This window comes from Pterocles gutturalis, unplaced genomic scaffold (genome assembly GCF_000699245.1).
Source record: "Pterocles gutturalis isolate BGI_N339 unplaced genomic scaffold, ASM69924v1 scaffold34520, whole genome shotgun sequence".
NCBI lineage: Eukaryota > Metazoa > Chordata > Aves > Pterocliformes > Pteroclidae > Pterocles > Pterocles gutturalis.
In genome coordinates, this window is record NW_010139415.1 from 1 (window position 1) to 22,768 (window position 22,768).

General features: G+C 40.5%; 1 protein-coding gene across 2 annotated transcripts; it reads left to right on the plus strand.

Moving 5' to 3' along the window:
• The first annotated feature begins 7,915 nt into the window (after window positions 1-7,915).
• LOC104459295 (guanine nucleotide-binding protein subunit beta-4) lies at window positions 7,916-17,739 on the plus strand. 2 transcript variants are annotated; one of them, XM_010083335.1, is made up of 9 exons: window positions 7,916-8,014; window positions 12,401-12,439; window positions 13,189-13,295; window positions 13,454-13,517; window positions 14,319-14,481; window positions 14,676-14,742; window positions 14,891-15,092; window positions 16,266-16,482; window positions 17,389-17,739. In XM_010083335.1, exons 1-9 carry the CDS (start codon window positions 7,958-7,960, stop codon window positions 17,493-17,495), a joined length of 1,023 nt encoding a protein of 340 aa, XP_010081637.1. In that variant the 5' UTR covers window positions 7,916-7,957; the 3' UTR covers window positions 17,496-17,739. The 2 variants fall into 2 exon arrangements, with proteins under 2 accessions (XP_010081637.1, XP_010081638.1); XM_010083336.1 differs by lacking the exon at window positions 12,401-12,439 and having other exon boundaries at window positions 7,958-8,014.
• Window positions 17,740-22,768: the final 5,029 nt, after the last annotated feature.

Sequence of the window (22,768 nt, forward strand, 5' to 3'; positions counted from 1 at the left end):
CGAACCAAAACATTTTGACCTGGAAATGAACATAATGAGTATAAGATGTTACTTTTGGAAAAATCACTCTTTTGGACTGTGAAATATTCATGACTCTTAAAAAATTCTTTCCTTCCTGTGCTTTTTTCCAGCCTTGTACTTAACACTGAATTTCTTGGGTTTTTTCTAGGATCTAGTGTGTGTGGGCAGTGAAGAGTAGGGGCTTTCGGTATGTGTTTTGTGAATGTACTTGGCTTAGACTTTAAATTGGGTTTTAGAAATAAACTCTCATATCTCTGAGCATAAGATACCGGTCTAGTGAGCTGTCAGCTTACTGTATGGAGAAGGGTAAAAGTCTGAAGTCACTGATCATTTTTTATTAGTAAACTTAAGAGTTATTTCACTCTAATTTCTAAACTGTGATTTCCTTTGTCTTATTTTGTGACTGCTGTTAACAAGGTCGGTATTTGTTGGTCTGTTTGTCTTCCATGGAAACGGTAATCAAAGCAGCGATCAAACGCGGAGACATGTCGTGATCTGCTCAGACCGATCGCCGAGCGGGTTTGCTCTCATTGCAAGCTGAGCGTGCGCAGTGCCGGCAGCGCTGCTAAAATGGCATTGACTTCGACACCCAGCAGCACTACTGCCTGACGTGTTCCAGCTGCCGCTTCCTCTGCTCTCCTCTGGTAGCGAAGGACACTAAAGGTTGATATTTACAGTACTCAAGTCTGGAGGTGAACACAGATACTTACCTTTGGCTGACTCACATTACTTCTGTTAATACCTCGGAGTGGTTATTGCAGTGAACACAAACATTTTTATGTGGTGAAGTTATACTACAATCACAAGCAAAGTAACTGTGCAGAAAGTGGCAGATATTTCTGTTCTTTCTGATGTGTAGGGGTACAAGGTGTTTTGGTGGAGGAAGGAAGGAAGGAGCAATATTCTTGGCTTGAAACTGCCTCTGCCACACGGTGGGTGGGGTTGTATTTGTGATGTAACTGCGTGGGGCATGCTGGCACACCAAGAGGCGAGACTGCTTCCATATCCCACTGATCTTTTGTTTGCTCATGGGTCTCTTTTGTGTCCTCTGCTTTCCAGCTGTACACAGAATTTGGAGCACATATTCATCGGTTCCTTAAAGCTGGGGATGGTATCTGTTAGAGAAATGGGTGTTTAAATAAGTTCTGCTAATACCCTTCCTCTCGAGAGGCGTTGGTTGATTATTTCCTGTTTTTGTACCAAAGCTATAATGGAGACATATCACTTTAAAACACTTCCAAAATGTGCAGAAGTGCAACAATAGCGCTGACCTCAGCGAGCGGGGTCACACCCAGGCTGCTTCCTGTTTTCTTCTTGGGGAGACCAGAGGCCCTGAATGTGGGAGAACTCTTCTTCATGTGTGCCTGGGGGCTCGGACATCAGAGGGACAATTCATTCCCTCTCACAAAATGAAAACTTAAAAACCTGAAGGAAAAGATTCAGTTAGACTTTCCAAGCTTATTTTCTGAACGGTACCGATTTTTTTAAAAATTAACTGTTATTCTCTCTCTTTACTGAAATGTCCAAGATGTTCTGCAACTAATGCACCCCTCAAAAATTAAAGATACAGAAGGGAAGGAGGTGCACTGAAGAGATTTGAGAGGAGAGAAAGAAAGAGCAAGGTACACACTGGCACAATTACAGCCCTTATATACAGTTATTTCAATTTACGCCTCTCTCTGCTCAGATTCAAGTATTAGTTGATCGATATAAAAGCTCCTTGCTTTGTTGTTTTTGTTTATTGACTCAGTACAGCTCCAAATCAGAACAAAGAATTCTTGGGAAATTGAATAGCTGGTGAGGTCTCCGAGAAACCGAGGAGAGACAACATAGGGCCAAGATACAGTAAAAAAACAAAGGCATTAAATATTTAATTTTCCTCAGCGGAGAGCTGAGTGTGTGTGTGGTCCTCTCCGCCATAGTAAATATATTATGTAAAATTCTGACTAAAACAGTTGTTATATATGAAGGTATGTAACTACAGTATAGCATTAATGCATTATTTTTTCAAATGGCTGTTGTGCAGGCAGAGATTTCACTTTATGTAAGGCTTTGTTCACTGTGTCAAGGTTTATAAAATTTGAACTGTTCTTGAGTATGTCAAATCCATTCCCTTCAGAAATAAAACCTCTGTATGCTTTTCTTCACTATTCATGGCTTTGGGGAGATATAAACGAGTGGGCAAAGCTGCCAAAGTCTTGATTAGTGTCACTGAATGAGGAAATGTTTTACCAAACTCTTCTTTGGTACATCCTGAATACATAAAGTATTTGTGTGTGCTGCTGGAGCTCAGCTTCAGAGCCAGGACTATCCTGGATACATAAAGTATTTGTGTGCGCTGCTGGAGCTCAGCTTCAGAGCCAGGACCCCTGTCCACTGCTACTGAGACAGCAAAGCCTGCGTGTGCCGTCAGCGGGTACAGAAGACAAAACAGGTGACTTCACACATGTAAAGGTTTTGTGGACTGAAGCCTGAGTGTGAGTGAGTTACCAATATAGCTCCCTTGAGAGAGATCCGGAGTATTTCTTGGTGTCCCTTTCCTGTAATTGGTGAAGTGCTATAGTTAGCATTCCTTATGTTTAGCCACCTGTGTGATCACTGGTAGGGACGATCACACGAAAGCTATGTGAAACTTGTCGTACTTTGTGCTGCTGTGTGTTCATCGCTTGTGAGATCTTCCTGCATTGAGTCGAGAAATTTAAGTTGGTATGGAAAGGTAAGCACCTATTTCAATTCTAAAGGGCCAATTTTTTGATACAAAATGAAATTCTTGCCTAATTCTTTAGTTTATAGCTCTTGAGGATACAGTCAGACTGTTCTTTTTGCAGTCCCTTTAATCTCTGTATACTGGCACAAAAATAGCAGTGCTTTGTTGTGGGGAGGGGTGTATTTACACTTCTAGTCAATTTTTTTTTTCCTGCTGTCTATATGTTGATTTTACATGGAAATAAGCAAAGCTTGCTGAGGCAAGTGAAAATGCCTTTTTTTTTTTTTTTTTTAAAGAAGCCGAATTACTTATCATCTTAGTTTGTAAACTGCATCCCGGCTTGTGTAGGCGCTGTGTCCTGCCCTGCTGCTGGCTGGGGTGTCACAGAGGTCCTGGGCTTGGTGAATCTTCTTACAGTGTGCCCTCACGTGCACTTGGAGTGAGTTTTTGCAGAGAGAAGGGTGTTTTTCCAGCCACAATGTTTGAGTCCACCAGTTGCAGAGAAAGTACTTTCAAGACAAGAACCTGTGGTAGTTTGTCACTGCCTGCCCATGTAATGAAGAATTAAACTCTTAGCAAATGATGCTGCTACTGAATCAGGAATAGCGTAAGCGGCAATTTATCTGTGGAGCACTCGAGCCGCCAGTGGCTTTCTTGACACTAGCTATGCTGTGGAATCTGACTTAGTTAATTATTTTCCCTTGAGAGGCACTTTATTTTGGTATCAGTAAATTCGCTTGTACAAGTCTGCTGAGGAGAAATTGCACTGAGGTACAGTGCAGCCTACAAATGACATTGCTTTTGTGAGGGCAAAGATGTGCCGCCTTAGCTACATAAATAGTTATTGCTCACAGTGAGCTCCCTGTAGTGGTGGTTTTGATGGGAAGCATCTCGTGTCCTTGACCCCGTTTCCTAACTGCTCGGGTGTCCTGCAGCGGTACACCCCCTGGCTACCAACAGTATTAAAAGTTCTTCCCCTTCCTGTTGCTTGTCCCCCCAAGGCGTCTTTGCCATAGCAGATGATATTATTCATAGTACATCATGCTCATCATGAGTTGCAATCAAAGAGATTCTATCAGAGTTTCTACATGGGAATGTTGAAAAGCAGATGCCACTAGTATTCTGCATTTAAGACAATTCAATATTTTTCCTAAGCCTAAACATTTATTTAAAACATTAAGAAGTTGGGGGTAACGTAATGTCTTCCTCCCTAGCCTCCTGAGATGGCAGGAGGAATCCTTGCTCTGTTTCTGCACGTAGAGCTGCGAGACCCGCTGGCTTTGCTGCGTGTGCAGCTGAGAGTGATACCGTTGGGCTCACAGGGAAGTTCGTGTTCGGAATAAAGAACTTTCCAGGATGTGGAGCAGTGCTCCTTCCTGACTGTAGTATTTTGATCTTCCTGGAGGGGAGAATGAACAAGCGCGTGTCCTTCGTAACCTAGTACAGGTTGGAGTTGGATCCACTGAGGTTTTCTGTAATTTGTTGTATGAGGAAGAATTTGCAATACAGAGATCACCGCTGTTCTGATAAAAACCAGGTTGGTTTTTATCTGATGGCTGCTGGCGTTGGGAAGTAGCACACCTCAAGGCTGTGGTGGTGACCTGCTTCTCTGCACTGGGGACAGGTTTGCAGGATGCAGCTTCTGCTGTGCCATTGCTGCCAGCCATCTCGGTTCTGTGCTCTCGCTGTGCTTCACTGGTCAGCTCACTGATACACTTACAAACACTATTACAGCAAGTAAATTAGTCTGGATAATTGTCTACATGCATAACTACATCTTGACTGTGGCTTCCTCGCTTTTCCTCTCTTTTAACCGTATCATCGTAGCATCCGAAGCATTAGAACAGGCAGATGCGTCCATGTGCACAAGTTCCAAGCCCATGCTTATCTTCCTGCGTTGTTGTCGTGAGTATGGCATCAGTGAGATGTTCACATGGTGGTTTGACAGGAGTTCAGAGGCACTGCTTGCAGAGTTAGTGTGAATCTGGAAAAACATCCATGAGAGCTTCCTCCCTACCCACTCAATTTCTGTGATTTCCTGTGGACATCTCGAAGTAGTGCTTAAAAAAAAAATTAAAAATCCCAAGTGGAAGCATGTTGCTCATGGTTCTACTAAATGCTTGATGCTGCATGATCATCTGAACACAGGAGCAGTTGTATTGGGAGCTGCAGCCAGCCAGTACAACAGAGAGAGTTGGATATGCTTCAGTTTAATAGTTAAACCGTGCGCTTCGTTTGTTTACTGTAGTATCCCAGTGTTTAAAAATAGCTTAAGAATATCTCAGAGTTTGCTGTTCAGCTGCTGCGTACTGGAAAGGAACTTTAATGCTTAAAGCTAGAATAATCCGGTTCTAAAATGAATCTCAGAGCTTGAAGCAACGCGTACTGGCTTGGAGGCCATTAAACTCATTGAGGTATAGCTTGACCTTGAACCGCTGATGCGTTTCTGCTGAGCGGGACTGCTAGTGACCTTGCAAATTTAGAGCATACTGATGTTGCTAAGATTTTTCACTGACCAAAAAACTTATTTATTTCAAAAAAAAAGATAGTTTTCTTTTAATTTGCTTAGGAATTGATGTTGAAGCTAAAGCCGGGTGGGTGAGAAGGCTGGGTTTTGTCCACGTGGGCACTTGCACAGATACAACATGATGTAAAGCTGTTAAGCTTAACCACTGTTTACCTGTTGGTGCAGCTTGATACAGAAATGGCATTAGTGGGGAACAATACTGATACGAATGACATTAAAGTCATTAACAGTGACTTTATGGTTGAAGTGCAAAATGGTCATTGATGGTCTTTGAGTGCCAGTGCAGTGCTGCAGGTAATTTCCTAATATGCTCCCAGTGTTACCTACCAATAAAAAACCACTGTGACTTTAGCTACTCGTGACCAGCCATGCATGCTTCCAGTTGGATGGTAATGTCGCTTGCTTTATGATCAATTATTCTCTGTGTTGCTGTTTACAGAGCACTGAAGTGTGTGGCACATCATAGGGCACAAGCTGACTTCCCTCTCAGAAAATTCGAGATATATCAACTTCTCTGTTAGGAATCCTCTGTTACAAATAGCGTGCAAGAGTGCTGAACCATCCGCAGGTACCACGGCTAGCCTGCTTTAGGCATTTGAGTCCGTTGGCTGTGTTACCTTTGTGTAGGTTCTAGAACAAAAAAGAAGGAAAACATTTTAAAAAAGGATTATTTGACACTGTTGGAACTGAAAGTGGGGCTATATTTCATACAGGTATAGTATTCCAGTCAAATATATTGAAACTGTAATTAAACGTCAAAGACTGTAAAGGCATGTGATTAGCATGCATGCTGAAGTGGTTACGGTTTTTCATGCTTGATTTTTGAAATCGGACATTAGCATTGATGACTGCTGTGATATGCCTGCTGTGCATTAAGCAATATTAAATAGTCTGAAATAGGAAGATGATGGTAAATAAAGTAGGCTCTTAGAATATTCACATATGAATTATAATGTCTTTAGTTGAACAGCGCATAGGTTTAAGGAAGGGAAAGGTGTGAACTTCATCATTTGCTTACGTATGGCTGAAAATATTGGACCTTCTGAGTCGCCACTGTGCTCTGACCAGTTAGGATGTATTGATTTGGGGATGATCCAGTTTGTGTATGTTTGTGGGTTTATTCTGAAATGGACTTTGCAGTGCTATCTGTGGAAAGCACAGAGGTTCAGGTTGAAAGAAAGAAAGAGTAGACGAATCGTAATGAGGATATACTTTTCTTCTTGTGTACTGAGAAGTTTTGTAGCTCTCAAAAACTTGTGTAAGCTGTTAGTCCAAGGGTGATTATCTTATTAGTAAGTTACTTTGAACCAAAACCTTTCACTCTTTACATCTATGAAGTGTGATGTTTTATAGATGGAAAGAAGCCTTCCAGAGTCTGTCCTTTAGAGCACATCACTACTGACCTACAAAGAACCAGCAGCCAGACCAAATAAAGAGGTTTCCCTAGAGGTCTACAACTTACCAGACACGCTGTGACCTTTCTTCCCTTGTTTTTCAGCAATATTTCAGTGGACTAAATTGGGTAGACACAACTGTATTGTCTCTTATGCTTAAATGAAATGCTTAGAATAGTGTTTTGAAAGGGTTCTTCTCCCCACTTCTTTTCCTTCCTCAGTTTTCATTTTGTGAGTAGTATTCTGACTTTCATCTTCTTCTATAAGCTAGAAGTGGTTTGGGTTTTTTGAGATAACATAGTGGGACTACTACCACCACCACCTTTCTGATGTGCTTTTTCTGACGTGAAAAAAATACTAGTGCCTGCCTTGTTCCTGAGCACGCCACTAGCTTATTTTACTTTGACTGCAAGGATACTGAAGTCTACACATATGTGAAGAGACTGAAGAGGGCTTTGTAGTGGTGTTTGGCTGCACTGCTGTACTGCAGATAAAGAGGAAGATTGATCTGAGGAAGCTGTTCAACACACTGGAAAAATCAGATGCAAAATCTCATTGAAAAAAAATTACCAACCTGAAAGTATGCTTGCATGTGGTCTTACTGTTTATTGATCTTTTTATTAAGGTTGCTTTGAGCCTTGTTCAGATGAGAGCTGTGAGTTGTACCAGCATGAGGACACTTTTAGGGATGGTTTGGTCTTTACTATCCTTTCTCACTGCGTGGGTGCTTTTGAAATGAAAACATCATTGTTCCTTACTCAAGAAAAATATAGAAAAAGTTGTAGAAAACCTGCTCTTTCATCTTTAGTCTAGAATTCAAAATTTTCATCTTTAATTAAAACAAAAACCACCTTGCGTGTCATGTGCAGAGGTGCTTGTTGAGCACTGGTGAGCTCAAAGGTGAATGTAGAAGGTGACCACCGCGGTCTTTGCTCTCTGTTGCCATCGCGGGGTGAAGACTGACAGAGGTTTTCAGGGGGGTGAGAGGAGTGGTGCTGCAAGTGCATTCAGTAACAGTGTTTTAAAGTACAGTGTGTGATTCTGCTGACAGTTGCTTCTATATTCAAAATAGACTTCATTTAATTCTGCTTTTCATGGTAATTCAGGAATTGAAATAAGTCTTGACAAATTTTTTAGGCAGTATACTAAGGGAAGTATCTATTTGGAAGGCTTTTTAAAGGCAGAATAAATATATATACGTTCATGGGGGTTTTTGTTTTAAGAGGAGAAAGTGATACTGAAACTTATTTTTCTTCCCTCTTTTTGGCAGGTTTTCTTCACCAGTGTGAGAAATAGAGACTGAAGAAGATGAGTGAGCTGGAACAGTTACGGCAGGAGGCAGAGCAGCTGCGAAATCAAATCAGAGTAAGAATTGCTAATTGCTTATTTTTCATTATAAGGTTCCTCCTTTAAAGGGAAAAAGTGTGAAGATTGCATCTGTTACTTGTTCCTGTTTAAGTTGTGCAGAGCTTAAAATATTTTCAGAATATGTTTTTAAAAATCAGAAAACTAAGCCATTGGTATAAGGAAATGCATTCATAAAATTTCTTGAACAAAGTGTTTTATTTCTTATTGAAGTTTGCTATGTTTTGTTACTAGGGGGGCGTGTGTCTCTGCAATTTTTTTTATTTTGAATTTTAAAAAAACTGAGCAGCAAACTTCTAGAACCTAGGCACAACTAGTGAAGGTTAAGGATATTAGAAAAGCTTGTTTCTGGGCTAAAAGTGACCACTGCACTGCCAGTTTTGATAAGCATGCAGGTCAAAGCATGGGCTGTGAGAGAAAACCTTCTGGGGATAGATGTAGTTTCTACAGGCCCTATTCCTTAGCTTCCTGTTGAAAATTTTTTTTTTTTTTTTGAAAATGCGGATTCCCCCGAATGTGCTAATTTTGTGCTGAAATTACTCACTGAAGATAAACCAAGTATGAGCTGTCATGCCTGAAGTCAGTTTACCAGGAATCTGTTGCAACATGGGTGTCTATTTCAGTGATGCAGTTTTCCGTAGAGAAAAAGTCCAAAGCATAATAAGTATCTTCAAAGTCCGCTTATTCTTCGTCAAAACTTCATTTTTCTAAGCATGAAGCATCCATAAGTCTGATTTGTATGGACATGCCTTATTTGCAGTCATTACTATCAACCAAGGCTACAGGTTTCTTAGGACGTGTTGCACACACACCGACTCTTTAGCGTGACATCTGCTGGCAGCAGTTGTTTTGTGGTGGTCTGCTGCTTACTGCAGCGGACATTGGGCTGCTTATTGGCATCAGCCACGCGATAAACACGCTTCACGTGCTAGGGCTTGTGCTGGGCGCAAATGGTGCTTTAAGGAGAGCGCTGAGTCCTGTTTTTCCCTTTAATACATCGACGAAAGACAAGGTGGGGATCAGTCAGTGTTGCAGCACTGGGTACCCCTCTAGCAGCTCTGTAGAGCAATGCAAATTTTAGTTTTAAATACTTTTTCATAAATTTTACCTTTATTATGACATTGTGCCAATAAAAGGTATAGAGCATTTTTCAGTTCTTCCTCTGCCTGATGCGTAAAGGCTTTCTCGTTATGTTGGGGTGAGCGAGTTAGTCTTTAATTCAGTTTAGTAATCAATCTGTCTGGTTTTATGCAAAATGCTGTTGTGTGAAGGAGGAGATCCCAGGCAAGTAAGAGAGCTCAACTGTTGCAGGAATGTTTGCTTTATTAATTTTGGAGCATAAAAATCTGGTTGTCCCTTTGCATAAGGACTCAATTTAGTGGCGTTAACATTTCCCTTGTAACTCCTATCGCCCAAACCTGACACTGGATGTGCACAGATGTAGCTGGGTAACCGTGGCTATTGCCGTTGGAGTCGTTTGGCTCAGCATTGGCAACTGGTGTTGGCCTCTTTGGATCTGAGTGCAGGCTTGGATCCTGGTGCTTCATTTTAACTTCAGATTAATATGCAATTAAAAATGCTCCTGATGACTTAATACTGAAGAAACTTTCTGACCAGGTAATTCAGTTTCATATTTGTATAGATGACTATTTATCTTGCTTATTGCACAGTTTTCTTTCTAAGTAGGTGTTTTGTTTGGAATTTTGGGCAAGAGGATAGATATAGGATCTAAAAAAACCAACCAAACAAAAAACCCAGAACAAAAACAAAAAAAAAAAGAACCCACCAAATCAATGTTTCTGTTAAGTGTCTAGAATATCTAACAGGCTGGTAATTTTCAGGAATTATTCTTGATGCATTCCTAAAAAGAGGGGAGGTCACTAACAGCATTTGATGTTTTATATATAGCTAGCAGTTTGCTCTCTTAGTTGTTTACAGCTCTTGGGTTTTGCCTGATATTTTCTCTAACTATAGTCACGAAAAATCTGCTTTGTGCTTATAAGTGAGTTCCAGATATGATTGTATTTAGCGGTTTCCTGAAGCAGAATAAACTGCGATGAATAGCTGTCAGTTTCCCAACAGACTTTTTGTAGTCTGCAATGTTTTATAAATGTTAAAAAAATTTTTTTTTTGTTACAATATCTAGGTGATGCATGAATGTTTGCCTCCCCATGCAGCTGTACACAGCTCTGTACACAGACAGACTATGCCGGAGGGATAAAATAAGACTGCATGAATTTTTAGTGCAGGAAGTTTGAAACATCAGTGAACTGATTAGATATGAACTATTAGATAGCAGGATGGCTTTATCGTTAAAGTTGATTCTGAGTTCTGTCTAGAATAAAGTTCCCATGATCACACAGGCGTGTCCTTACTTTGGGAATTGAAATTCAGGATATGATTTTTGGAAGTGTTGCATACTTGACACAGTGTTATTTGAAATTGAATGACATTTTGAACAAATAAGACGCTATATTTTTAAAAATAGGCATAGTTTTGGAAAAAAATTGAAATCTTAACTGTGTGTGCTAGGAAATTGTGGGGAGCGCACATTGATCGAGCGGGTAGATTTTTCTCACAAATTCTACATACAGGAGCTTTTTATGCTGTGACACTGATGATTCTGTTACGAAGATGTGTGTGTAGAAATGACAGCTAAAACACGAGAGTTAGAGTAGAAATTTTGCTTTTCCTGCAACTTTGCCAATCCTATGGCAAGTATTATACAGCCTTAAGTATAGGTGTTGCTAATGGCTCTTTATTTATGAAAAATTTCTTTGTTCTGTTCACATTGCAATCAGAATTCATTTTGTTGAACATCTTCAAGTGTTTCAGCTAAACTAAATAATTAAACTTGTTTAAAATCCAGTGTGTTTTTTCCTGTGGATGAAATAAGTCCTGAGTGCTAGGGGATTTGCTGCTCTGGTATTTTAAACCCCTCCTGATTCCAGACATCAACATTTTATAAATATTTCTACAGTTCAGACATTTTAAAAATAAGTTCAGATGACTTAATCCACTCCCAGGCTTGCTTTCTGGGAGGAAAGCTATAAAGGGTCAAAATAAACATGCGCTAAAAAATTGTTGAAGTTGCGATGTCAAATAACTCTCAAGCAAGAGCTTGAAAAAGTTTAAGTCTGAACGTGTTGATGCAGTTCCAAAATGTGTGAGTAAATGTTTCCTTTCCTGCTCTCAAAGACGACATTGCCATTACTGTACAGATTGAACGCTTTCTTGGGGCGGGGGGACACACAAATTAGTGGTGAGGAAGGGCATCTGTCATTTGTGGGATGCCTGCTTCGTTGGGTCCAGAACTTGGAAGGTATTTGGAGAAATTGCAGGGAGTTAGAGAGGGTCTTGGGGCTGATCCTTCAATACTGCTGTTGATAGTTTTATCTCTAACTTGTGCTGTGGAGTTCCTGTCTAATTTTAAGCCCATTATTTTAACCCATGCATCTCAGAAGTGGTTGCTGACTGTGTGCCTATTTTTGTTTTTCGAAGATGGGAGTCTGAGTTGCAGGAGTGCGGCGCAATCGCAGTTGTAACCGAAACCAGGTTTTGCAAAATCAAAGTGTTGCAAAGTAGGCTTGCTGGTGCCTGCCTGTGTCAGGTGTCCAATCTGGAGCTCTGATTGTACAAACGAAAGCGAAGGCTGTTTTCTAGGGAGGGTTGAATAATACGCAGAAAGTCATATGCCCATAGAGTCTGAAATAATGAAAGGAAGATGGAGTACCTGTACGGAGACCTGAGGGCTATCTGTCCCGTGAAATGAATGAGGGTGTTAGCTGGCTGGTTTTTTCCTTCATTTTGTATGAAGTGCATCGCTAACCCAGCCGTCTGTCCTGCTCTCCAGACCCTGCCTGGTGATTTTCCTCCTGCCGCTCGTGACTGGCATCGTCACACCTGCCACAGCAATAGGGGTTAATGCAGGAGCCTCCTCTAGCACAAAGCTTGCTAATTATGTACCATATGTGATTGCTTTTTCAGGTGGATCAGTTCTTGGTGCTCAGTACACCCTGAGCAAGCACAGCCACACCAGGGAAGGAATACAGGGACGAGGGTAGGCACTGGGACTTCAGGATGGCTCCAAATGCCTTTGAGTCCCATCTGCTGCAGAAAGGGAGACTCAAAGGTGGCTGGGGCACAGCCCTTCTGAAGTCCCTCTTCCTCCACCACCCCCCACCTTTGTGTGTCAGTGTTTTAGATTCCTTGGACCAAAAAAACATACTGGGGTGACAGAAAGCATATTGGCGTGTGAGTTGTTGGCTTGTGGCTTTTGGAGTGTGGTGAAGCCTAGCTTAGGAGTTATTTCTCCTTGAGACTCTTTGTGTCGGTTGATGCTCTGTGTTGCTTTTTAGATTCAAGTTGTTCTGTTCTTTCTTTCAGGATGCAAGGAAAGCATGTAGTGACACAACTCTTGCTCAGGTATGTTCTTGGTTCTGTGGATAGACTGTTACCTGATACATATAAAAATAAAAATCTCTACAGTTTATGACTGTAATGTGTCTCTGTTTAGTGGCTGAAAGCATAAAGTGAGATCAGCCTTTGGAAATGTATGGTGTACTTATACAGTCACTTAAAACACCACCAGCGAAAACCAAACAAGTGAACAACAACAAAAAAGGCAAAAAACCCCAACCAGTCAAAAAAGTCCCCACCATCTTAATGGGTCCTGCTTCCACTTTCCTTTTACATAAAGTGTTTCTGTTCTGTGTAGTATAATTAGAAAGACTTAAGTAAATGTGTTCTAGCCGTGTTCTAGAAAGAAAAGTTCAGAAGAAAAGAACATTTTAAAGTTCTGCCATGCTTTAAAAAGTAATAGTGCAGTAAATATTGGAGGATTTTTTTCCATTGATTTTAGTGGAAACCTTTCAGATTTGATAATCTGGAATAGACTCAGTATTGCGTAGGATCATTTAAAAAAAACTTTCAGACATTTCAGTTATAGCCATTGTGAAGTGTGTTAGTGGATCATCTGTCAAATCTGTTTTCCCCAGTGTTACATGGACCTAATCCATGTAACTAATCCTGGGTTGTACACTAGTATCCTTTTCTTTTTTTTTTTTAATGTTGCTTGCCAAGATAGCTTATTTTCAGAGTTCAAATGTATCTCGTTATCTTGTATATTAAAAATACTTCTCTGTATCTCAGGGGTTTGTTTTATTTATTTTTAGATCACAACAAGTCTGGACTCAGTGGGTCGAATTCAAATGCGAACAAGGCGTACGCTTAGAGGTCACTTAGCTAAAATCTATGCTATGCACTGGGGATCTGACTCAAGGTTTGTACAAGTGATTTCCCTCCCCCCCACCTCTCCGCCGAGAGCATAATAAAGAAATTATGAAATTTCTGAATCACTTGCTAATCATGCATGATTTATGTCTATTTTGAGATGTTTGTTTGTTTTATATTAACATCTTATTTTGTGTTCATGTTTAGGCTACTAGTCAGTGCTTCTCAAGATGGAAAATTAATTATTTGGGATAGTTATACAACAAATAAGGTAGAGTTATTTATAATCCATCTCAATAATTCATGCATAATTTGTGTGTTTGAGGGGGCTTGTGCCGGTTTTCTCTGTGGTTGCAAGACAAAAATGAGAATAATAAGCAGTCTTTTTCTAATTCAGACACAATCTTTTTTTTTTTTTTCTTTCCTGACTAGCTGGTTACTGGTCATGTGTTGTAGGTTGTGTCTCAGAAGCAGTGGTTGTAGGTAATATGTGATGTTTTCACTCTAGATTGCTGGTGCAGTAGCTTGTAGCTGTGGCTCTCTGCCTGTGTGGTGTTGCTTCTGAAACTAATTTGGACACGACCTCAGAATTTATAAGAGTGCTTTGCTTTGGAGGGCAGAGAAAGGAGGAGGGGAAAAAAAAAAAAGAAAACCAGCTTAGGTGGAACGTGGAGTGCCGATCTGCTCCTGTAAACTGTCCAGTCTCCATGGATACAACCATCCCATTTTATAACCTATAGTTCAGAGATTTAGAAGAATTGGACAAAGAAATCTAAGTAGAATAAACAGATGTTGTAAATGTTTAAGTTTAGAATAGCTTTGCTGTTAACTAATGTTGTACTGAAGTTCTGTATATCTACCCTGGAGACTGCTGGTGTTTTTCATCCCAGTATGTATGTATAGATACAAAGAGGGGTTGTAACATGTTCTAAAATCAAAATACTGAAATTTATGATACACAGTCTACTTGGTGTGTTTAATCTGCTGTAATTCATTAATGGATATGAATGACCTCAGTGACAAATGAAAGCTGACGTGTGACGTAGCATTCACGAGCTCTGTTTTTCTGAAGATGCACGCCATTCCTCTGAGATCCTCCTGGGTGATGACTTGTGCGTACGCACCGTCTGGAAACTACGTTGCCTGTGGTGGATTGGACAACATCTGTTCCATATACAACCTAAAAACCAGAGAGGGCAACGTGAGAGTGAGCCGAGAGTTACCAGGGCATACAGGTCAGCCATATTCTTGCTTCAGCTTTGTTTTTTATTGCACCAAATGAAAAAATATCGCTTTGAGGTGTATCGTGAGCTGTGAAAGAGTTTTGGTGGCTTATAGACGAGCTGTGGGAGACCTTTAGTCACTGCTTTTGGATTTTAAACTTCAGTTACTCCTGGGTCTGAAACTGACATAACTGTTTTGTTTTTAGGATACTTGTCCTGTTGTCGCTTTCTAGATGACAACCAAATTGTCACTAGCTCAGGAGACACCACTTGGTGAGTTTTTGAGCTCTGGCTTTTTTTTTTCCTTTTTTCCTTTTTTTTTTTTTTTTTTTTTTTTCATCTCGATGTCTTAATTTGTATTTAGAACCTAAACTCTCAAATAACTACATACATTGTGTTAATGTTGTCACTTTATCTGCAGCGCTTTGTGGGATATTGAAACTGGTCAACAGACCACCACGTTCACTGGCCATACTGGCGATGTGATGAGTCTCTCTCTAAGTCCAGATATGAGGACTTTTGTTTCGGGTGCCTGTGATGCCTCCTCGAAGCTTTGGGATATTCGAGATGGAATGTGCAGACAGTCGTTCACAGGGCACGTGTCAGATATTAATGCAGTTTGTGTAAGTGATCTTTTGTATTTCCACATGGGGAGGATAAAAGCTGAAGTTGTATGAATTCAGTTTATAATCTACTGGGTTACCCTTGATTTAAAATCCATTACTTTGTTAGGGTAGAGGCTGCTAAGTTGTATGTAACAAAGAAGGTTGTCTAATAAGTAGTGTATAACTGAATTATTATTACCATTATCTATGATGCGTGGAAGTGTTCTTGGAATCGTTTCAGTTGGTTTTGTTCCGTAACTGAGACCTTACTTTGTTTAAGAAGCAAAGAATGGAGATGGGGAACTTTTTGCATTGTGGCAATGTGTTAACAACTGAAAATTGTAGATAAATGCGATATGCTGAGAAGGAGCAAAATAGCCAAGCATCCTCATCTTCAAGTTTTTCGTTGAATGAAAGTGTACTTGATATTTTCTGTTGAAAAGAGCTTTCAGCAAAATATTCTGGAAGGCCAAGTTAAAATCAGGACTTATATTGAATATTCATCCCTGGAATTATTTTGTAATATTTATAAACTGGATTATATTTCCTCTCTGTCATAGTAACACTATGTTCTGATCTGCAAGATACAAGCTCTGATAAATAGGGAATGAAATCTAAGTCTGAGCTGCATCTGTTTTTGATAAACATGAAAAATTATTAAGGCTGAGAAAATACCAAAAGCATGACCAGTAGAAAAATGCAGTTCCTATACTTAGACCTGAGTCCTGAGCTGTGCTGGGCTCTTTTCATTCCCATTTCAATCAGTATGGCGGCTGTAAGAGTGACTCTGATCTGGAGTAGATTTTGGAAATTGAATTGCTTGCTTGCAATCTTCTGTCTTGGCCGAGCCAGCCTGGCTGACCAGCTCGGGGGGAACATTGTGTATCGCTTCACCCAGGTCTTCCTGGCCCACAGCCAGGGTGCGTGGAACTGCGTTTTGCTTCATTTTATAGGAGTTAGTTGCTCCTCTTATAGTGCATGGAGGGACTGTCTAGGTAAATTGTTACCAGTACTATTCTGGAAGTGCTTCGTTGCGTAGCTGCGTGTATGCATTTTTTAAACTTTTTTTTTTTTAATAAATCACTTTATCTGATCACCCTGGCAAAAATAACCCGGTGATGTTTTTGAAATAATGCACGAACAATGTATTCTTCTGGTGTCAAACTCCTGTCTCTTAATTAAAACTTCCAGTTTTTCCCTAATGGACATGCGTTTGCCACTGGATCTGACGATGCCACTTGCCGACTCTTTGACCTACGTGCAGATCAGGAATTGATGATGTATTCGCACGACAATATCATCTGCGGGATCACTTCTGTAGCCTTCTCAAAAAGCGGTCGCCTCTTGCTAGCAGGTTACGATGACTTCAACTGCAATGTGTGGGATACTCTGAAAGGGGAGCGAGCGGGTGAGTACACATCACTGCGATGAGCAGAAGATGGATATTCCAGATCTTTGTAAAAGGCAGAGCCAGTTCATTCCCAATGCTATTGCTGTTGTTACAGAGTCTGCTTGCTTCATTGTAATGCTGTTTTCTTTTGGAATGGTGTATTTTTATTTTATTGCATCTGGTTACATCTTCCAGTTGTTACATGCATTACGGTTCTGTCTATACATGCGGAGTCAATGTTCCAGTCAGTGAAATACTCCTGGTTTCGGGTGTTGGCCATTATTTGTCTGTGTGCTGGAAAATACCGGCTCTTGACGTTAGGGAACAGCCTCCAAAATCACATTAAATCTACAGAAAATGTATTTCACTGAAGTGTATGAAATTCAGTAATCCAAATTATACATCTGCCTTGACTTTTGCACCCATCAGAGGAGGTAACCGCAGTTAGGTTACAGTCGTCTTTTGCTCTGGGGACCATAATTTCCTGCTTTTGGGAGGGAGGGGAGGTGGACATTTTCAGTCCTTGAATTGGTCACTCTGCCAGGATAGACAGCGTGTTTGTAGCGTAGATCAATCTTTCTACTTTGTACAGCGATTTAAATGATGGGGCCTGGTTCAGTTCTGAACCTCGACTGCAGTTCAGACTGAAAATACATCCTGTTGGGGCAGAAAGGAGGAGAAGTTACAAGGGCAGAGAGAAAAATGGAGGCGATATTGTATGTATTTTTTAAAATGTCATTGTTGAGTTTCCTGCTCTGGCTGTTGTGATGTATGTAGTTCTTCAAGGTAAAGACAAAGAGGATGATTAGATCCTGCATTGCATCTTCTTTTAGCAACTTCTAAGACTTACCTGGGAGAGCAAAGTAACAGCTGAAAACCTTGACACGCTGTGAATATTAACTTTCATCACTTCTTCTCTTCCAGGTGTCCTTGCTGGCCATGACAACCGTGTCAGCTGTTTAGGTGTTACTGATGACGGCATGGCTGTAGCTACAGGGTCTTGGGACAGTTTTCTCAGAATCTGGAATTAACTGGGAGCCAAACATGTACATTCTCCATTTGAGACCTGGAGAGATCAATGCTGCAGCCTATAGCTGTGAAATAACATTTCTACCTTGTATTTGCAGGTGAAGTTTTTCTATTCACTGATTATTACACAAAAAGGCTTTCTGTAAACTAGAAAAAAAAATCAAGTGAAGAAATAGGGGAGGGGGGAAGAAATCACTGACTTTTTAAAAGGGGCCAGCACACATAATCATGGTGACCGACAAACTAAGAGCCAGTCTTTTTGTTTTTGGTGGTTTGGTTAGATTGTCCTTGAAGGGTTTTTGCTTGTGCTCAGTCTGCTAATCCTGTACTTTTTTTTGTACATAACAGAATATACACATTATAGCAGCCAATCATGTAACATTTGTCTGTATGTAAAGAAATACGTTTGCATTTTTTAAGGAACTACATTTATAGCTTTGCTTTTAACCTGAGATGTCACTTCTGAGTTTTGTAGTGGATGAACTAGATTGCTGTTTTAAATGTTTTTGTGAATTTCCTGTAGATAAAGTGAAGCCAATGGTATGTATGTGTTTTTTATAATGGAAAGCATTTGCATTTTTTTTAAAGGCCCTGGAGACTCCCAGTTAATACCTACCGCCTTATTCACTCACTTCTTGACCTGCTTGCCTATTGTTAATCATGGGGGTTCTTCCTTCAAGCCAGTGGTTCCTGGTTCATCCATTGGCAGTCACGGCCTCCAAACACCAAGGAGTTAACACCAGGCAGACTTGCAACAACAGCAAAAATAATTAAAAAAAAAAAAAAAATTCCAGTTCCAGAAGTATTAGCTTTCTTAGTGCAGCTTTTCGCATCAGTTACTCCACGCAGTCCTTGGGTCTGGAAGCCAGGTGAGCTGCATCGCTGTCCTTAGGGGGCTGAGTGCTTCTCCTTTTGGCAGTTCAGCACTGAGGAAATCAGGTAGTTCTGGCCCATCACAAACTCTAGCTGATTTGCACTAACAGAATGGTTTGGCATGATGCTCAGTGTATTTGCAAAGCTTGCTGAGTTACCATAATCAACCGAGAAATCAGGGGGACTTTGCTTAAATTCTTAAAGAAGATTTACATGTGCAGTTAATTGCCTGTAATCCCCCTCCAAATCAGGGGGCTGCCAAAGCATACCACAACCAAAAGCGCTTGTCAGTTATGTGCAGTGTGAATTATCAAAGGAATTGTGTAACTTTCAATGAACCAAATAACCTTCCTTACTTGTGCGACCCTTTACAACTCCATACGATAAACTTAGCGACCTGCTTGTTCTCCTGTGGCCACAGAGGTCTGTGCCATGGTGGCTTATTAGATGCTAATTGTTCTGCAGCTCTGACACTGTAAATAGCCATTTCCTCTCCCTTTCCTGATTTTATTCTGATTTTGATGATAAATGATAGGTTCTGATCAAGTACAGTTGAGTGTAGATCTGGGAAAATCAAGTGACTGATGCCCGTTTGAAGCTACCTGGGAAGATGGGTTAACTTTTTGGTGTCTGGTGGCACACCTGCGCGTGCAGTGGATGTTCTCTGGGGAATCCAAAAGCCTGTGGCATTTTTGGAAAGGGGAATTAAGTCTATTGGCTTCTCTTAAGTGACTTATTTTAAAGATACATGAATTTTAAATCATCAGGTTGGAAGATCATGTTCACGTGCCCTCAGCTGAAGTTATGGGGAGTCTGGGTATCTTTGGATCAGGTAGTAACTATAAGTGCCCAGTGTCCTGTCATATACCAAACAGATTTGTGGCTGAGATGAGTATTTGTCAAGTTTCTGCCATTTGTAATCCTAAATTTCAATACTCTCAGACTGTGCCTGTAAACTTGCCATGTCTGTAATGGTGAAGGTGCCAATAAATGTACCAATCAATCACAGTAAATTCACTTTTTAAAAAGAAAAAGGCGCATCTTATGCTGGAGCAGTATCCATTTACTAACAGCAGACTGTGGTGTAGGACCAAAATCACACCAGATTGTGTGTCCCAGGAATTCCTCAGCATTGTGCTTTGTGATCTGTCTGCGTTAACAGAACTATTAATGGAATTCTTGTTACTCTCTTAAGTGAGCAGCTCTTTGGGATCTTGCAGACTTGGTTTATTTTTTTAGTGGTGCACTTGAGTTTGTGTTTTTTGGTTTTTTTGGGCTTTTTTTTTTTTTTTAATCACAGCTGCCTTGAGTGAATCCTTCTGGAAATTTGTTACTAAGGAATTTTAAGAAAATATTCTTTTTCTAAAAAAATTTTTTTCCATAGAAGTGTGTTTTGAACCAATTTCCTAGTCAACACCTTTGCGAAGACAGGTGCCATTTTTATATTCTGATATTAAAACTTAAAGTTTCTACTTGCAAAACTCCAAAAGCAATTTTACAAATGTGTATATAACTTTTCTTAAAAGTTCAGGTAGACTGTAAACATGGTAACGGCTCTCATCCGGGTATTACTGCAAATAACGGCACTGTCAGTGTTTGATGGGCAATTGTCTGTTGGATTCAGCTGCTTTTAAAATAAATTGTAAAGAATGCCAGCTACTTGCTAATGAGGTTTCCAAAAGCATCATACAAATATCTGCCAGCTCTTGCTTTTTGGTTAACCGGTGTTTGTAGTGCTGCAGGTCCTGAGGTGGCTCCTGTTGTGTTGGTGCACAAGGAAACCTGGAAGAAGCCTGAGCACACCTGGGGAGTGTCTGATGCTTCTTGGGAACTTGTAGAGAGCTTGTGATAAATCCTGCCAAGGTGACATTTGCTGTTTAATTACCGTCCTGGATATAGTTTAGATTTTTTTTTTTTAAAGCCTCCAGATTTAATGTAACACATTGTTGTTCTATGAGGCCAACTAACAAAGGTGCACGGGCTGTGCTATTTCCTTTTCTGAACGGTTATCAGCGACCTTTCAAGATCGATGCCCTTACTAAAATGGATGTGGTTTTAATGGGAAAAGCTCAAACTCCTCCTACGATGAGGAGGGTAATAAAATGACCCTTCATGGGTTTTACTTAAAAGGTTTTATTCCCAGCTTTGAATCTCAAAGGCAGCGGTATGTGCCTGTAGTTTTAACGTAGGTTCAGGGGTGCAGCTTGTGTGATTCCTACTGTGCGCCACGGCAGCAAACTCGCTTATTGCACAGCGGATGTTGCGGATCTTGCAGCGCAAGGGGTACACCTTAACCTGGCTTGAAAAGTTTGTTGCCAAACTACATCATCATCTGAATTGCAAATAACTTGTGCAATTACAGAGCTAGTGCCAACACGGTGGCAAGGTAACTCTTTCTAAAAAGTCAATGGGTTATGGCTTGGAAAGTGGAACTATGTGCTTCGTGTAACAGGATTCATTTTATTCAGGTAGAGGTTTTTGTCAGCATTTCCTAATGTTGATGTAACTTTGCATTAGAGAATACTCATCAGGCAAGTGCCCAGGTAGGGCCTGTTCCCGTGTAGACTCGGACACCCGGTTAGTGGTAGAGATAGATACTGGTTGAGATTCTGGAAACCACAAAAAGCTTCTGCGAGGCATCGTGCTGCTGTATACTCGCTTACTCCAGTGGCGTGGGCCTGTTTCCATCTGACTCCAGACCTTTCTTCCAACCATCGCTCTCCTCTGCCTTGCCCAAGTGCAGCTACGGCGCAGCATCTGGCAGAACTGATAGTTCAGTGCATTGACAACAATCGATACCATTTGAAACAGAACATGGATTAAATAGGCTTTTTTCCCCAGCCTAAGGAGAGGGCCTGAGCTTGACTTGGCAAAGCTGAATTGCTGTCCCAGCTGGTCCCAGTGTGCTTACTGTAATGCATGGATTGGAACTAGTTAACTCTTTAATTCAGTTAGTGTAACCGCTTGTCCCACAATGAAGTTCACATTACTTTAAGGTGGAATGAAAACATTGTGAAAACATTCCAAGAGTGCTTAGTCTTTCCTCTCTGAGGACACTGTCACCTCCACTAGGTTTAGTGCTGTGCTTTAAGATGTTGGTGAGAGTATTGGCTAATTCAACTAGTTGGTATAAATGGTTGTGTAGCAGAATGACTGATTTTTGAGATAGCATTTCCTGTACAAGTACTTAAGCATGGGTTGATGGTGCACTTTGTATCCAGTAATCTGGCATGCATGCTGGTAAACTACTTCCTACACTTCAGAGGCACCACAAGCCTTTTTATCCAATTGCTGGTTATGTAAAATACATGCAGAATGTTAATGCAGTGTTGTTATGGTAAATGTGTGAACAGTGTTACTAATTGATATAACTGATAACAGATTACATGTGCCTGACATTCTTATACCACACAGTATGTTTAGGTTTTAACTAATATGGACTTCGGTGGAATAGTCTTAGGTATCTATTTCAAGCCTTTGTTTTACTTACACAATGGTGCTCTATTTGTGTTTTTTCTCCTTTTCTTTTAAATAAAAGCATCGGAACACTTGTAGTACATATTACATCCAAAGGAGTCCAAAACAAAAAGCTTCTAAACATGCTTGATTTTAATTTGCCTTTAGTTTCCAGCATTTCTCATCAGCTAGGTTTCTTTTTTTTTTTTTTTTAATTGTTGCTGACTACTTTGGAAAACTTCGGTAATGTTACCAATTATGAAGTGATTCTGCACTGCCTTTGGATTGTGTATGTATTCAGAAACAGTCTTAAAGCTTTTATTTAAGCTATTAAAAACCAGGGACTTGTGCCATTTGTTCTTTAACAGTGCTGTTGTAAAAAGACTTCCCTGTGAAAAAAAAAATCACTGGCTATAAACTCTGTTTATAGCTTTTTTTTTTTTCCACGATGGATCTTTTTCTTTGTATTTGTACAGTGGCTCAGTGAAAGATGTTGCCATGAGTTGATATTGTAACCAATAAACAAGTGCTTTTAACCAGCCTGTGTCCCAGGGAGTGCTTTATGCTGTAATAACGTGTCCCCTGTCTTACAGCTCGAGTCTTCCTGTGACACTGAATGCAGACAGATCAGCTGCACCTACCCTTAGTTGTGGTCACCTTGTCACACTCCACGGCCCTGTGTCTGTGCATGGTAAACAGCAAAAGGTCATGCAAGTAAACTGCCCTTATGGACAAATAATGAATGAATTTTTTTTTTTTTTTCCCCCCAAAGCACTTTTTTCCCCATGGTTTCTGCCTGAGAAAGGGGGGAGGTGTGTTCATACCACAGTGATGTGAGCTGGAAGCTCACCACCAGTCCCTGAGTGGGAGAAAACAGGTTTTAGAAATCAGAATTTCAGTGACACAGGGCCACTCCCTTAAGGGGCAGACACTTTCCCATCCTTTG

Bases quoted from the DNA above. Each gene is read 5' to 3' on its own strand.
- LOC104459295 (XM_010083335.1), top strand. From the start codon at position 7,958: ATGAGTGAGCTGGAACAGTTACGGCAGGAGGCAGAGCAGCTGCGAAAT. The intron at 13,296-13,453 runs GTTTGTACAAGT...GTTCATGTTTAG, and splicing joins CACTGGGGATCTGACTCAAG to GCTACTAGTCAGTGCTTCTC. The intron at 16,483-17,388 runs GTGAGTACACAT...CTTCTCTTCCAG, and splicing joins TCTGAAAGGGGAGCGAGCGG to GTGTCCTTGCTGGCCATGAC.